The sequence below is a fragment of the Podarcis filfolensis genome, assembly GCF_964270895.1.
Source record: "Podarcis filfolensis genome assembly, chromosome: 6".
Classification (NCBI taxonomy): Eukaryota; Metazoa; Chordata; class Lepidosauria; order Squamata; family Lacertidae; genus Podarcis; species Podarcis filfolensis.
The window spans coordinates 22,684,484-22,701,501 of NC_139609.1; the positions used below are offsets into that span (position 1 = coordinate 22,684,484).

At 43.4% G+C, this 17,018-nt stretch overlaps 1 protein-coding gene across 4 annotated transcripts in view; it reads left to right on the forward strand.

Annotated features, from left to right (window-relative positions):
- The window catches only part of COL11A1 (collagen type XI alpha 1 chain), a 253,111-nt gene that overhangs the window by 66,615 nt on the left and 169,478 nt on the right, over positions 1-17,018 (forward strand). For all 4 annotated transcript variants that reach the window (XM_083620394.1, XM_083620396.1, XM_083620393.1 and 1 more), the window contains exon 5: positions 7,600-7,728. In XM_083620394.1, the coding sequence (XP_083476520.1) occupies positions 7,600-7,728 (129 nt within the window). The remainder of the gene's footprint in view (positions 1-7,599; positions 7,729-17,018) is intronic.

Consider the following 17,018-nt stretch of genomic DNA (forward strand, 5'->3'; position numbering starts at 1 on the left):
TCTTCCCCTCACTCCTTCCCTCTGAGTTTTCACTGAAGAGGGAAGCAAAATTAGAAGCAGCAGAACGAGTTAAAGGGATCATTTTAGGAAGTCCTTTTTTTTTGCTTCCCTCTTCCGGGCTCATTGATACCTTGCAGATTTTTGAACATCCATTGAGCAGCAATGATTCCCCAAAGGTTGGAGTCTTACCCTTGTTTATTTTCCAAACTTAGTGCAGTTCTATTGAAATCCGCTGAAGAAAAACGTTCTGAAGTTTCTTACCTTTCCATTTCCCCCCTGGAACTTCTAGTTATGTTCTAAGTGTGCCAGGTTTCCCATCATCATCACCTTTTCCTTAAGCTTCTCTGGAAAATGGCAAGACTTCAGATACATCTATCCTCCATATAAAAAACAGAGATATATGCACCCCATATTTCTTGTGTGCATCCATTTTCCATTGTGGGACTTGAGCAAGCTGGGCAGCCTCAGTCGTATTTTAGCAGCACAGAGGAGAAAAAGGGGTCAAAGGTGGTGGCAGAAAGAAGGAGAGACAGGGGTGGCAGAAAGAGAGAAAAGGGTCAGAGGCGAATTTTGGGCAGTGTGACTGTTAAGTTGTGGGTGAACATATCAGACGACACAGCGATTCTTCAAACAGCTCTTGTTTAATCACAGAACAGAACTGAATTGAAGGGTTCAGCCAGCCTGCTTATATAGAGCTCCACTACAATGCAACTGTAACAACTTTCTGTAACTATCCAATCACTGAACGCCACTTTCAATCCCAGGGTGAGAACTTCAGTACATAACAGTGACTGGTTTTGCCACACTGAGTGCTGACACAGAGGGCACTGAAGAGCTTCACAACTGAATTGAGCAGAAAGGAAGGTGAGGGAAGGGGGGCACCACATTTTGGGCTTGCATGGTGTGCCACTGAAATTTTAAAGATCAATCTCTGCCCATTTTGTCTCTGGCCCCACCCACAGCCAGCTTAAGGGTTCCAACTCATTGCCCAAAGGGGATGCGACACTTGAGAGAAAAGACCCTCCAAATGTCCCTGTTTTCCAGGCAAAATTTCAACACCTGGTGCTGCCTCAATACAGCTGCATGCTTCAGTCACTGGGCTCCTTTGAAAATGGCTTCTTCATCCAAACCATGAAGTGACCTCTCCAGAAAATGGAACGACTCTTCTTTTATTATCTCTGCACCTGTGATATGCTGAGTGACGTGGCTGCTGTTAGGCAGTTGAATGCACATATGTACTCTGTTACTCTCCCTCCCCCCCTCCCCATCTGCGTGGCCCCAGGTGCTGGCAACCTACCCTACGTCACTGTCACAGATCTAGGTAAACTTTAAAATGAAGCTACTGGGGATAATAATATCCACCAAATAAAAGGATCATTATGGGTATTGGAACTGAATTAAATGGATCGCTTGAAAACAGAGATGTCTTGCATCTTTATTCATATTTACCATGGCTGTCACTTAGTTAAGGAAATGCCAGCCTGTTCATAACATCTGTAAATATTTCTACAGGAGAGAAAAAAATAGTTCTGCAGAAGATGGGGGAGCAATTATTTGATGTGGGTTGGCTCAAATGTGCAAACTGGGCATAGTCAAGCCCCCCCCCCCAATCCTTGTTAGGAAAAACCCTTTGTTCTTCATATTCTCCCAAGGAAAAGTTCCCACTGGCCATTCCTGTGCTGAGCAAGCCCTTGGCTGCCTGCTACCCCTTCCCCTAGGTAAGAATTTGTCTGTGCTTTGAGGAAGCAGGGAAGGATAGCTAATCTGGCATTTTAAACTGCAGATCAATCACTTGAAACGTCCCTCAAGGCTTTTTAGAAAACTCAACCTGCACGTAACTAGGCATGCCAATTTATTATCGGGGCCTTGATTGGGTGTGAGCAATATCTCTAGTCACAGCAGACAACCTCTTAAGAGAAGGCATCTCTCCTTCTCTCACACACAGCATTTTCCAGCTTCAGCTTTTATAAAGTTACTGAGACTTTTTTTTGTATCGGATCAGATTGTTATTATGTGTTTGATTTTGCTGTCTATTTTGTTGTTTCTTCAGCTTGTAAACAGCCTTCTTTATAGTAATAGAGAATGGTGGTATACAAATTAAAAGTGAAATGAACAATGAAATGAAATGTCTGTACATCTGTGTTTTGACACAATTGCTTTATTGTGTTGATACCATTTAATCCACTGTCATAAACTGCTTTGGGTTTTAGAAATGAAAAGTAACGCCCCTCGCTGTCCATGCAACCAATGTGAAAAGGGGCTCTGTACATGGTGCTCTGTGCTGATGTATTCAGGCAGGGCTCCTTCATGCAAGAGCAGATTCTGGTCTGCAGATTCCCCCTCGTGTAGAGAAACCCCTGGTGTGGACACCAGTATGAGCACTGAACTGCCTCACTTGTTGACTGAATGCACAAATAGTGGATGGTGCTGGCAAGCAGGTCTAGTCCATATGGCCTCGTCGCATGCACCCAAAGGCTTTAACACGCAGATTAAGAGACTGTGTGCAGCATTGTGGACATAGTTGCGCTGAAAAGTCTAAATCAGCTGTCTGCATGGGGCAGAGGAATATAGACCAGGAGCCTCAGACCCTCCAAGTGTCCCTATTTTCCAGAGACGTCCCTGATTTCCAAATGCCATCCCGGTTTCTGATTTGATCCCAGAATATCCCGCTTTTCCTTAGGACATCCCTATTTTCATCGGAGAATGGTTGGAGGGTATGGTAGGGTTACTATTTTCATCAGAGAAATGCTGGAGGGTATGGAGTTAACCGAGCCATCTGAAGGCAGCCCTGCATAGAAAGTTTTTTTAATGTTTAATTGTGTTATATATATGCTGGAAGGCACCCAGAGTGGCAACCCGGTCAGATGGGTGGGGTATGAAAGTTCTTATTATTTTTTATTATGGAATAGGATGCCCCTGTTTTCATCAGAGAAATGTTGGAGGGTATGGAGTCTGACAATGTGAAAGTTCCCTACCCTCCAAGTGTCCCGATTTTCCAGGGGCAAACCCAGAATTATGAAAGCTTTCCTGGCTTCTGATTTGATCCCAGAATGTCCCTGTTTCCCCCGCCAGTGCTGTTTCTGCCAAGCTAAGGGAGGAGGGTAAGCTGGCGCTTGCCCTGAGCGGCTGTTAGGGAGCATCTTCTGGCCTCTCCATTGTCTCTACATGGCCACCGCTCCCTTCGAAAGCTTGTAGCGGCTGCTGGAGAGTGGGCAAGGAGGAGGAGAGGTTGTGGTAGCTGAAGCCCAACCTTGCTCCCTTTTATCCTGCCCAGAGAGGCTGCGGGCAAGGCCTCTCAGGGCAGGATGAAAGGGAGCAGAGTGCAAGCAGTCTTGATTCTCCCCCCCTTTTTTTAATGCTTTGCGCATCCATGTCTAAACTTGGCCCTTTCTAAAAATTATTTATCGGTGTGTGTTTTCCTTTTTTGTAAATCCACAAAGAATAAGATAAAATTGGGATTAAAGCATTCTCTCAGGACCAGTGGAGGGTGTGTGTGCTCAGGGCCAGATTTAGGTTTGATGAGGCCCTAGGCTACTGAAGGTAATGGGGCCCTTTATATGTCCAGCTGTCCTTTGTCAACAACAAATTGTCGCTGTTTTTGTGTGTTCAATATATGCTATATAGTAATTTAAGGACCTAATAGGTATCTAAATCCATTTGCATATGTTGCCATGCAACCAGTCCATGCAGAATGTAAGCACCCTATATATAGAAATGAGCAAGCCAGTGATATTTTAGGGAGCAGGCCAGCAGGCGGGGCCCATTACTTACATCACAGCAGCCTACACAACACAAAGCACTGTTGCTGTATGTAGGTTTTATTTCATTTGTTTTTTATCTTATATTTTGGAAATGTACATCCAGTTGTTTTTTTCCTTTAATTTTTTTTGGGGGCCCAAGAGAGTGTGGGGCCCTAAGCTATAGCTTGTTTAGCTTATACGTAAATCCAGCACTGTGTGTGCTGCGTCACCTTGGTGAAGTGGTGGCGGCGTTTGCCCTTCTTCTGACAGGAAATTCTCTGTGGGACAAAATAATGGGGGGTCAGGGAGGGCCAGTTGGTGAGGGGGAGTGAGACACGCCCCTATTTTCATCTGAAGGGTGGGTATGAAGTTCTGCCGGTGGTGTTATTTTTGTGACTGCCTCTTCGCTGTGGGCACCATCGCTTGGCGTCATGAAGGGAACTCATTCAGACTCCTCCGTGAGCTGGAAGAATGTGAGTGGGTCACACTGCACAGCTGCAACCCCACCAGCTACACATTTCGTCAGGAAAGGGGCCCCACATTGGCCCAGGTGTAGGAAGAGTCTCTCAGCACAGGAGGGGCTTTGAGCAAACCTCCCTGTTGTTGCTGATGGATGAGAATGCGTGTGCGAACCTGCACATAGGGTTGCACATACTTTACATGCTGGCTTCAATGCTAGCAGAGCGATGTGTCCTGAGTCGTGCCCCCTAGGAATTTCAGATTAGTTCCCAATGAATTAAAATTCAAGCAGCCCGCAAAAGAAAGGGCAGGAATCGCAGCTTACAACCCCCTTCCCCTCCTCCTCCTCATCCTTTCAAAATAAAGAGGGAGAAAATGTTCAAGCAGAGGCTTGTAGCTTTTCCAGTTCAGTTCATGTATATTTCTGAAGCTGTATGTGAATGTGAAGGAAGGGGTGGGGGGAAGAATGATCGTGTTAAAAGTCATCACTTTGGAACAGCCGAAGCAGCATTCATAAGCAAACATAATTAAAGTCAAGGAATCCTAAGCGTGACTGTAAAGTACTGTCTGTTGCTTCTTGATGATTATTAGATTATAAAACATCCGAATGGGGGAAAGGGTAATAGGAATAACTGTGAGTCAATTGCACCAGTGTAAGTAAAATAAGATTAAAGCATTAGTCTTCTATGCGCTCGATTAACAAGAGGATTAAATACAGAACAAATCATAATAATAGCCCAGGGGTTGATTTCTTCATTGCTTTTCTGGTGTTGTAGCGAAGCTAAGTCTGTTTTTAATATGCAAGTAAAAATTTCATTAATATTCCCACAACATGCAGGGGAACGTCAGTCATTATCGCAACTTTTTAAAAGGGTGTTGAAAGCAGGTTGAAAGAGGGTTTATTCCTTCTGGTGTCTGCATGCATCCTATCTCTGCTCCCTTTCAGCCACATTTCGATTCAGAATGTTGGACTTATGCACACCATTGCAAGCAAAATTACTCCCAGCTCTCTTAAAAATTATTCTCTTTTTCTAGCCTGACTTGTGATAGGTGGTTGGTTGCTGTTGTGGCCACAGTCCAATACTGAACTTAATGCACTGAAGCCAGTTGTTGACAGTGATGCAGTCCCTGCCTTGCTTTATGATTTAATTTTGATTTATCACAGAATCACAGAGTTGTAGAATTGGAAGGGTCTTGAGACCTCAGAGGGCAGGTGTGCATGTCTAAATTCCTTCACATGATGGCTACATGACCACACAGAGAAAGGTTAATGTGAAGAGGGCTTTGCATGTGGCATATTGGCAGCTATTACTAGGATCACAGGTTCTGGCACACTAATAGGGTGGCTGACTCACTACGGATTAATGCACACCAATGCACAAGACATGGAATTGATGGTAAGGTGGGTGGGGAGAGTGGGATTGTACATGGTGTACAAGCCTACACTGGGCAACATAGGTGTGCCCAGGCACATCCTAATGTTTCAAAAAAAAAAAAAATCTAGTATCAAGGGAACTAATGGGAGAGAGAGAGAGAGAGAGAGAGAGAGAGAGAAGAAAAATGCTGGAATGGATATGAAATAGATTTGCAACTTCTGCCTGGCTCTGGCTCTGGAAGTGGCACTGGGGTGATTCTCTCCAGCTATGGTAGCAAGGGAGGAGGAGATTCCCTTCTCCACAGGCAAAAGCTGCAGATCCATTCCAGCCTTTTTCTTCTGCCTGCATTTGTCTCTTTCTTATGACTTTGTTGCCATCCGATATATATATATATATATATATATATATATATATATATATATATGGATCAGGGGCTACGTTTGGGGTGCACAAACAAGGGGGAGGAGGAGGAGTCCACAGCACTCCAGATCTCCTCTGCCACTAATCAGTTTGGCACAGGTCTTTTTCTCTGCAACAGAATTCTCCTGTTTTGACTTACTGACTTCTCGGATTATGGCTGTTTTGCTAGCTTTTTGCCTCTTTACCTTTTGCTTGTCCTTACAGTGGTACCTCTGGATGTGAATGGGATCCGTTCCGGAGCCCCATTCGCATCCTGAGTAGAACGCAACACGCGATTGCGCGTCTGTGTGTGCGCAGGTCGCGTTTTGCCACTTCTGTGCATACGCGTGATGTCATTTTGAGTGCATGCGCCAGCGGCAAAACCCGGAAGGAACACGTTCCGTTACTTCCGGGTCGCCATGGAGCGAAACCTGAAAACACTCAACCTGAAGCATATTTAACCCGAGGTATGACTGTATTTGTCTGTCTTGTCATCCTGCCCCCTTCCTTCTTTGAAATGAACACAAACAAACGAACAAACTTGCGAGCACACCTTAAATAAATTTGTTGCTGCTGTGTATATAGTCAAAAACCCTGGAAATGAGGGGTTGAAAGCATTTGCTTCTTTTCAACAGGATTAGGAGGTTTTTGTATGATTTCAGTTCAAAATATTTCAATTCGAAATACTGGACCAGAAAAGGGGAAGGAACAGGGCAAAGCGGGCTTGTATGTGCTTTGCCAGGGAACGCATAGTTCAGGAACACAACCCCTGCACAAAACGGCTGTTGCCTGGAAAACTGTAATATTTCTTTTCATTATCAAATTTCATTTTTGTGTGTGTGTTATATTGTTACTTGTTATTTACTGTTTCTCCAAAATAAGAATATGTTTCAACCCAAGTAAACCCAACAAATTTAAACAGGAAGAAGAGAAGCTTAATTGTTTGGGGTTAACTTTTTCTTTCTTCCAGGTAGATATGCTTAACTATTTCTCCTTGAAGTTAGTGGGATTTAGGCATTGCTCGTTTAACCACGAGGGAGCCCCACTGAACTCAGTAGGCCTTATTTCTGAGTAGGCATATATAGGATTGTTCTGTCTGATGTGCCTGACTTTGGTGGAGTCATGCCATCAGGTATTAAATATGCTGCTACAGTTTATTTAAAATCCAGTTTGAATACTTAAAAAATGTAATTGCTTAAACTTCAAACTCTCTACATGCCCAAAGAGTCAGGCATCAAAATTGCCTCGCCTCTCATCCTAGTTGTCTGATAATGTATGAGTGGCATTGTTACCATTTATCAAATCACAAGAAGACAGCAGCAAGCCTACGTACAACCACTTTGTACATAGAGGCTTAAACATTTGGCTCTTGCCACAAAATGATTTCACCTCCCAATAAAACACCTATTTGTACACAGCGAAACCCATTAACAAGTCATGTTGAAGCCATAATAGACAAATATAAATTACTCCGATAAATTAATGGGCTCTGCAGAATAATTAAACCTCTGTTCGATGCATCTTACTTAACCAGGCTTGTTTTGCAGAGAAGAAGGATTCCTTTTCATTACTCCCTGTGACCTGCAAGAGTTGCTAATTTATAATCTTCTTATGTTTCCCGGCAGGGTGATATCCAGCAGCTGTTGATTGTCGGCGATCCCAGAGCAGCCTATGACTATTGTGAACATTATAGCCCAGACTGTGGTTCCCCTGTGCCTAATGCTCCTCAAGCTCAGGAACCTCAGGTTGATGAGGTGAGTAATGAGTCATGTTCTACTAGATTTATTGCGCATTTAACTGGTATGCTGGGTTCATGCTATCGGAGAGTTTGTTTACAGTGAAAGATAATGCCTTCCTTACTAATACATGTGCTTAGCCATCTGTCTCAAATGCTCAGACACATGTTTTAACATTTCTTTCTATAGATTGTTTCTAAAAGAACAGTGATACATCACTGTTTCCATTAAAGAGTACGGTTCTGTTCACCTATACCACTAAAGACATTTAATCTAGAGTAATACCTTTCTTTTTCATTAGCTAAAGTAGGTGTACATTCACTATCCTCATGCCCTAGACAGAGGTGCTGGGTTGCCACCAAGATTGTGTGTGTCATGCATCACACATGTGTGACATCATGCATGCGACATGCTTTGCGCGATGTCCCCCACACCGTGAAGGCCAGACTGGTGAGTCCTAGCAGAAGGTTTTTACAAGAATGTTTATTCAACTATGCCCAGGACCACCTAAGAACCACCTTTCTGAAAGCTTTTGTGTTCTGACAGTGGCTTCCATGGCTTCCCATACAGTATAGTCATACCTTGGTTTTCGAACAGTTTGGCTCTTGAATGTTTTGGCTCCTGAACGATCAAAACCCGGAAGTGACTGTTCCGGTTTTCTAACATTCTTTTGGAAGCCAAACGTCCGACGGGGCTTCCGCAGCTTCCGATTGGCTGCAGGAGCTTCCTGCAGCCAATCAGAAGCCACGCTTTGGTTTTCAAATGTTTTGGAAGTCAAACGGATTTCCAGAACGGATTCTGTTCGACTTCCAAGGTACGACTGTACTTAACCACTCTTGTTTAGAAGGTGAAGTGCTTGTGTTTTCCAGGTGCCCAGCTATGAATTATTATGGTTATTTGTCTCAAGAGATGCATTTTCCCAACATGAATTTCAACACAATTTATTAAGCAGGAATTAGAAGTGGCCTGTGAGGTGCTGGGATGGGTAGCTATTAGCCACTGCTGTTGAGAGGGAAGAGAGCTTGGATCTTTTCCAGTGAGCAACATGAGGCAGTGGGTGGCTGGGAGCATGCATACTTGACCTCAGAATAAGATAGGATGGGGCTACCACAATTAGTCTCTTTATGCTTGGATCTGACCTCAGTCCACCTCTAACACATAAGCAGCCATTGGCGTAAGGCAACGAGACCTCTATTCTCTTGCTGCACTGCTGTTGGTTGTCGCTGTCGCTGTGTTCTGCCCCTCTGAATGCAGCGAGGCTGGAAGGGAGCACAATGTCCATGAAACCTCCATAATTTCCATGGTGCATTTTGAAGAACTGGGAGCAAGAGCTTGCCAGGCTCTGGATCCTGTATTACTTCAGTTGCACAAACAGCCACAGATTGCTTGGACAGAAATTTGTGGTGGCCTGGAAGGGCTAACAAAGAGTTCAAATGCTTTCCTCCTCCCCAGCCTTGCAGGGCTTTAAGAAACAGTAGGGCCATCACTGCATTCGCAGCCCTGCCATGCATGTAAGCTGGAGTAGAAGGGTGGAGTGGGGGGTTTGCAAGGAGATAACCATGCCAGCCTGTAGCTGGGGCAGGGATTAGACCTGTATCAGGCCTTGTGCCAACAGGCCTGCCAACAGGATTTTCTGGGGCCAGAATAGTGTACATAGATTGGGCTCTATGCTGCACTTGCGTAAAATTTGTACAGACTTTGTCCCATGCCTTTTGCAGATTGGGAGGGGGAATGTCCAACCGACAGAATATTTATGTAATTCTAGTTTCGTATCTCAGAAGGCATGTTCTGTTTAATATCTACCTGCCACATGAAGAATGAGAGGCTTGCTTTCCCCTAAATCAGCCTTTCTCAACCTGTGGGTCCCCAGATGTTGTTGAACCACAACTCCCATCCATAGCTGTCAACCTTCCCTGTTTTGGGTGGGAAATTCCCTTATTCCAGCGCCGTTTCCCGCTGCTTCCTGCTGCTATCCCGGATTGTTAGATATCCCGTAGATTGTCCCCGGGACAGGTGAGGCTGCTGATCCCTTATTTTTGAGGCCGCTGATCCCTTATTTTCAAATCTGAAAGTTGACAGCTATGCTCCCATCACTCCTAGCTAGCAAGGCCAGAGCTCAGGGATGATGGGAGTTGTAGTCCAACAACATTTGGGGACCCACAGGTTGAGAATCGCAACAGAACTTGAGTTTCATGTCTTGTGAATATATAGGAGGGCCCAGCAGTCACCAGCAAGAATAGGATTTCTCTCCCCCTACCCCTGTATATGCAGCCTTGTATATACCAGCTTTCTTGTAGAATGCATCTCTCATCCAAGCAAGAGAGCAGTGCTCTGCTTTTGGATTTTGCCATGGGGCAGTGAATGCTTGATTCAAGGCATTCTGACTTCCCCCAAATGTCCCTTAGCATTTTCTCACTTCTTCAAACAGACGCATTGCTACCGCCACTGCTTGGTAGGCATGGAAACATCCCACTTTGAGCTGTGGACTGCCGCACCTACTCATGCAGCAATGTTTCAGCCTTGCTCTGGTCTTGTACACAACCACAGGGGTCAAATTTTGCAGCTCGAATGTGCAATTCTGATCTTCCCAAGACGTGGCCCTGGGCTTGGAGAATTGCAAAAGAAAGCAAAAAACCCATACCACAAACAGTAAATACTTTAGTATAAGACAATTAGCATCTGTAATGCAATGTTGTGGTGTGAATGCTTCTATCCATTCCATCCTCTGCCTGACGTTTTCACCCACCCCATCATTCTGTGGCTGGTGAGCATGTTCATTCTTCTTTAGATTGTTTTGGGTTATTATGGTTGTATTATATATATATATATATATATATATATATATATATATATATATATATCTCATTCTTGCAAACCTTGAACTTTCCCCAGGCATGCAGGTGTCTCTGTCTTGTTTATTAGTAGCCTTGTTTTGGCTGCAGCTTTGTTGGCACTCACCAGCTGAGTTTACTGAGCTGTGCACACGCAGCATTTGGTACAGTCTGTGTCCGAGTGATGGCTTTCTATACAGTGACTATGGTAGTGACTGAGAATGCACTGGAAAACCCGTTGGCTGAGACTTTCATTGGGGCAATCTTCATCAAAAAGGAAAAAAGTCCTTGTGAATACCACCACATCTGAAGGAGTTGGCCTTGGCTATCTTTTTGCTTGGTCAGTGTGCAAGTGCTATACCCTTAGAAGACCATGAGGTCCTCGTAGTGTGGAAAGAAGGTGAAAGGCAAGGAAGATGTTGGTGATGGAGAAGGGTCTTTACAGATGAAGGATGAGGGAGGAAATGAGAAAGAGGACCACTTGCTGCCTCATAGAAAGCCAGACTGTTGGTCCATGTAGCTCAGTTCTATTAGCCATCTTCTGGAGCTTTCAGACAGGAGTTTTCCTAAGTCTGAGCTAGAGTTGTCAGGATTGCAGCTGGGATCTTCTACAAGCAAAGAATAGGCACAATCACTAAGCTATGGCCATTCCCCATACGAGCCATTATAGTGGATAACTGAGATGGTATACTAAGGGGCTAATATACTAAGAGTCCTAGAGCCCACAAGCCAAATATTTACTTCTGCATTAATGCACAGAGTGGGATTGATGGTCCCCTTGTGGGCATATTAATGAGCTCCAGAATCACCTGAGGCTTATGAATCTCACTAGATTGATGCATCTTTGCTTTTCACCTTACAGCTGATGCACGAAAATTTTAAGCATGGTCACTTGTGCTTCTGTACATCTATGTGACGTGTGAATCTGATTGACGTGATCTGAAGGCTTTGTGTAGTGCCAATTGAGGAAGTATTGAGTGGTATTAATTGATAAAATTATTATTTGACTATTAATAAACAAGAAAAAAGTGAGTATAGAAAAATCCTTGCTAATGACAGGCTGTCACACTGAGAATTAGGTTTATGCCTCATTAAGCTGCCAAAAATCTGGCGCAGATCTATGTACATTTCAAACATCACTGCATAAACCAGAGAAATTCTGGTTTGACAAGGAATTCAGGATAACCATTGCTATGTTTTTATTTTATTTTATATTGAATACAGTTGGACTTACTTCTGAGTAGACAGTGTAAGGATCCTTTTAAAATAAAAGAATAAACACACCACATGTTTCCTAAAAAAATGGCTGGGTGCTAACACATTGTAGTGAAAGAATTTAAAGTGGATTTGTTACCTTTTCCTGCGAAGTTATAGGAAGGGCTTTGTATGCCTTCATTTGGTGCAGGAATTTTATTTTCAGTATAAACAGGACTCCGTTTTTGCACCTACACATACACATCCACCATTTTTAAGTGTTCTCTGAGACGAGGAGGGGAGGAGAAAGGAAAACCGGGACGTTCTGGGATCAAATCAGAAACTGGGATGGCTTCTGTAATTCCGGGACTGTCCCTGGAAAATCCAGAGACTTGGAGGGTCTGACTGTGCCTTCAGACCTCAGTAAGGGCAAGATGCAAGAGGGGTGTGCAATTAGCAGGCATTTTATTTATTTTTAGCTATCATATTGGTGAACAGATTAGTAGCAGGACCGGCCTTTCCATGAGGCAGACTGAGGTATCTGCCTCAGGTGGCAAATTCGGAGGGGCAAAAAGTGGCAAGAAATTTTGTGCCATGTGATCTGTCCTGCAGCCCCCAAGCCAGTTGCTGTTCTGGGGTGTAGTGGAGAACTCTGCTTCATCACCTGTGCTGAAGTAAGATTTGGAGCACAGAATGAGGAACTCACCGTTTCTCCCTCTTTATCTCATTTATAGTATGGCAGCCGTGCAGCACACCCTACTTTTCCGAGTTAAAAGGAATCCTACTCCTGCTCCTCATAATAATAATCTTTTGAATGACTGTGAGCCTCTCTCTCCCTTAGAAGCCTATTGAGGGGGAAATCTCAACATCAACTTTTGTAAATATTCCCTCTGCACTGTAAACTCAAATGCGCTGAGCTGTGTCCAGACAAATCACATTTCAGAAGCTGGAGATGTGGGGAGGGGGGAGAAAGACCTATTTAGTCATGTACCCTCCTGGCCTACTCAAAGTTGGATTGTTCCCCGTAGAATATATTCTCGTGAGCAGTCCAGTCTGCTTCGAAAAGGCCTCATAGCAAAGGCCCTTCAGTTCTTTGCTTGAAACGGTATCCCACAGCCTCATAAATCTCACAGCCTGACTGGAGATGGAGAAATTGCTCCCAAATGGGAGCTCTGCTGCATTTGTTTTGGCCAGATCCCAACTGCAAGGATTATGCAAAAGAAATAAAAGAGATGCTTTTAAATGAAATACTTTTTATAAGAGAAGATCCAAGCGAAGCCTAGCCGTACTCTCTTGAGGAACTCTGTGCATCATTTTATTTTATTTTTTTACGATGCTAATTTGCTCCCCCCTTTTTTTTCCCTCCAAAGACTTGCTGACTTGCTAAATCTATGCTTCCTTTGAGACACAGATTGTATGAGGCACCGTTTTCATGTCTGGCATGCAGGATTTAGCTGTACCTGCAGGGCTGAAATCTGTAGAGATAATAAACTTTCTAGTTAGGAAGGCATTTTAGTGTGTTTCCCAGGGGCAATTAGAGTAATGAAACTCATAAATATTCCAGTAACCATTGATTTTGGTACAGTCCTTGAGAACTGACCTCTTCAATGCAGCTTTGCCTCAAATTATTTAACGTGATAAGGATTTTGCCTCAGAGTTGTGCCCCCTGGAATAGCATGGAGGCAATTGGCTGAAAGGGCCCCTCTTTCAGAAAATTGCCTAAAGTCTGTGGCAAATACGAATAGGTGAATCCCATCAGTTTTGATCTAATTTTCGTTTGGTCTTACAAAAGTCTGCCTTCTGTCTTCTCTGTTATCTAGGACTTTGCATGCTGGATGACTTTATTCATAAATATGTCTTCCGGGGCAGCTCAGTCATGATTCAGTCAGAACCCAAATCTATTGCTACGGTAATTCCAGACATTTCCAAAATTCAGTAGCATCTGCTATTTGCAACTTTTCTTTCCAAATATGGTCAAACCAGAACATTAGAAGAAGTCTGTAAAATTGCTGGTATGTAATTCGAGTGACAGGGATATACCATAGGCGCAAATTGTCCTTTGCTGTTACTCATTATGTATCCTCACATTCCCCAACCTGATGCTGGCCAGATGTTTTGGACTACAACTCCCATCATCCCTGATCATTCCTGATGCTGGCAGGGTCTGATAGGAGTTGTAGTTCCACCAGTTTGGAAAAGGCTGCCATAGACAGAAATAGCAGCTGTTTCTCCACCTAGGGTGCTGGGTGGTTCAGTCTTGTTGAAGTCCGTGTAACTTCTGCACATCTTTGCTCATAAGTATCTCCTGACCCATTTCCATATTAATCTGTCATTATTATTATTATTTCAAAACTGCACTAAAAATTGCATTCCGATATGTATGCAAAAATATATTTTCTATCAGAATATGCATTTCTGCATGGATCTTGATACTTTTTGAGCCAAGAACTATGCCACATCACTCATAGAAATGTGAAAACTGGTGGATAGCAACACTGCAATCTCCAAATTATTCTGAGATGTTTGGATCAGGCTGGTTAGCACTGGAATTTGCAAAGATTAGATACCTCAAGTATCCCTAATATATGACCATTCCCCCACCATAGAAAATGGCAGAAAACAGAAGCATGCAACAATTAACTTTGAGCATGCTTTATCATTTATTTATTAATATGCTTGAATACTGCCTGTTATGTGGGCATTGCACAGTGCTGTACAGTAATATCATTTCCAGAGTATGGTTGGCATCACAGAAAATACCCTTTTCCTAGTTGTTCCTAGAGGGATATCTGCAGCTTGTCGCACAGCCAGGAGGACCTCTGATCTTGATCTTAGTGTCCAGGTAGGTCTGTGCAGGCAGCCTTATCATCACCCTCAAATTAAGCTTGTGTTTGTCGTCTTATGCTTTCTCTCCACCATAACCATAATGTAAGGAGCAAGCACTCTGTGCGGATGTTCAGACATAACCCCCCCAAAAAAATTACACTAATTGCATGCTGCAAGACAACTCTCCCCTCCCTCACATGCTGTCACATGTTAGAGTTGCCATACGTCAGGGAAAACCCTGACATGTCCTGTTTTGGGGGGCCAACATACTAATCCGGGCGGATTTTTACATTTTAAAGGAAATGTCTGGGTTTGTTGTCTGTGCCGCGCCTCTTTCCCTTGCTCAGACTAGCAGTGGCTCAAGCTGTCCTCTTTTTATATATGGCAATCCTATCACACATAGACTAGTATATAAAACCCATTTTGAATTGTTTAGTAAATCCACAACCTTTTTAAAAAAACCTTATATTAGATTGTCTTCTGTCTTAAGCATGTTTCTTATAAGAAACCTTTGCAATAGCAAAGTCGAATCAGGAGTTCAGAATATTTCCCCTCTTGCAATACCCAGAAAATAATGCACTTTCAAAGTGAGAGAGGATACTTTTTCCACTTGGCATATTCCCTACAGTTCAGTTTCTTTTGAAGTTGGGAAGTGGTGCTCCCAAAATGAGGATTTAATGAAGAAACCAGTCCTTTCCATTGGGACTGCATGTTGATCAGGTTGTGTCATATAAATGTGCTTTTCTCTCTGGTAAAGAAAGCATGAGGTCACAATGGAAATATCGTGTTTCATCAAAGAATGCCAGGTTTTCTTCGTCCTGAAGTTTATATCAAAACGCCCATCCATGTGCAATACTCATCAGGACTGGAGCCCTACTAGGAACACATACGTAGCCTTATTGTAACTTCAGATGTTCCCCCCAAAAAAGGGACAGGAGAGGAAATACGTTTCCACCGTTCTGATGTCATGTTAGAAAAGGAAATCGCATGGAGGGTTTATGCAAATTGTTTCTGCAGCTGGAACTGGGACAGTTCCCTCCCCTTCAACTGTATTATTGGGAGTTATGTGGGAAGCATTGTACAGCTTCCCTACAATTCCTTTCCAGGATTTCAAACCCAATTTGGGGCAGTCTGCCGCTTGTATCCAGACTAAGTCTGATGTGTCTTCAAGCCTTGGTGCTTAGCGACGACATTTCTGTGTGTTAGACCTTGAGACCAAAGACTTGCTGTGGATGTGTTGTTGTTGTTGTGGGGTGTTTTTTTTTGGCACACTACACTGCCACTGAGAAAGCAGGGAAGGCTCCATTCCTGGCAAAAGAAAAAGGCTAAAGCTCATCTAGAATCATAGACATAGAGTTGGAAAGGGACCATGAGGACCATTTAGTGATTCTAGTCCAACCCCCTGCAATGCAGGAATATGCAGCTGTCCCTTATGGCGACTGAGCCTGCAACTTTGGTGCTAACAGCACCATGCTCTAATCAACTGAGCTACCCATGAATGTGTCCAAGGATGTTGGGACCAAGGGAAATGCAAGTTTCCATGGCTCCCAATGTTTGAGTGCACTAGTCATGGACACAGTCTGAAGTGCTGGAGAGCCACTGCCATCAGTGTAGACAATGCTGAGCTGGGTGGACCAAGGGTCTGATTCAGTATAAGGAAGCTTCCCACGTCTTTTTATTCAAAGATAGCACCATAGTGTTCTCCAGAAGTTGTGGACCCCATCTCCCAACAGCCGCAGCCTATGTGGTCAACGGTAAGAGATGATGGGAGCTACATCATCACACTGGCCATCCCTGTTTCCAATTCAACCTTGCCTGCAGTGCCTGCTTAGAAATGCAATTTGTTTTAACTGAACATAGCGAGCCAGCGAAAGGAAAGCACATTTCTTATTTCCTACCTTCCCACTAAGTGCAAGTAAAAATGTCTTCCAAGGGAACTTTATAATGAAAGTCACAGTGCAAATTAATCTTTAGTGTAGGTGTGAGTTAATTTAGAATATTTGCTAATTAATATAGCATAATAAATACTGAATTAATATAAAAAATAAACGTTCTAAATGTATTGTTAATTCACACCTGCACTAAATATGAAAAAAAAGAAACAACCTTGCTGTAAACAGCTCTGAGCCCACAGGCTGGAGTGGGAAAGAAATCAAATCAATCAAATGAATGCTAATTTTAACATGAATAATGAATATGGTTTTATCTCTTTCATATTTCTATCAACCTGGGAAATAGTTTTGGGCCCAGTTGTCACAAACAGCAGATGAGGTGGCAAACTTCATTCTAGACTCCACCTGAATTTCTGTGGTTGAATGTTCCCCTCTGCAAAAAAGCTCAACGTAGCAACAAAATCCCTGCACATAGACAACTAGAGGTTGGACGAGTTGGAGTAAGGCTAGGCTAGAACAGGTTCCTTTGACATCTAGTTTTCTATGGGCAGCAGAGGCAGATTCA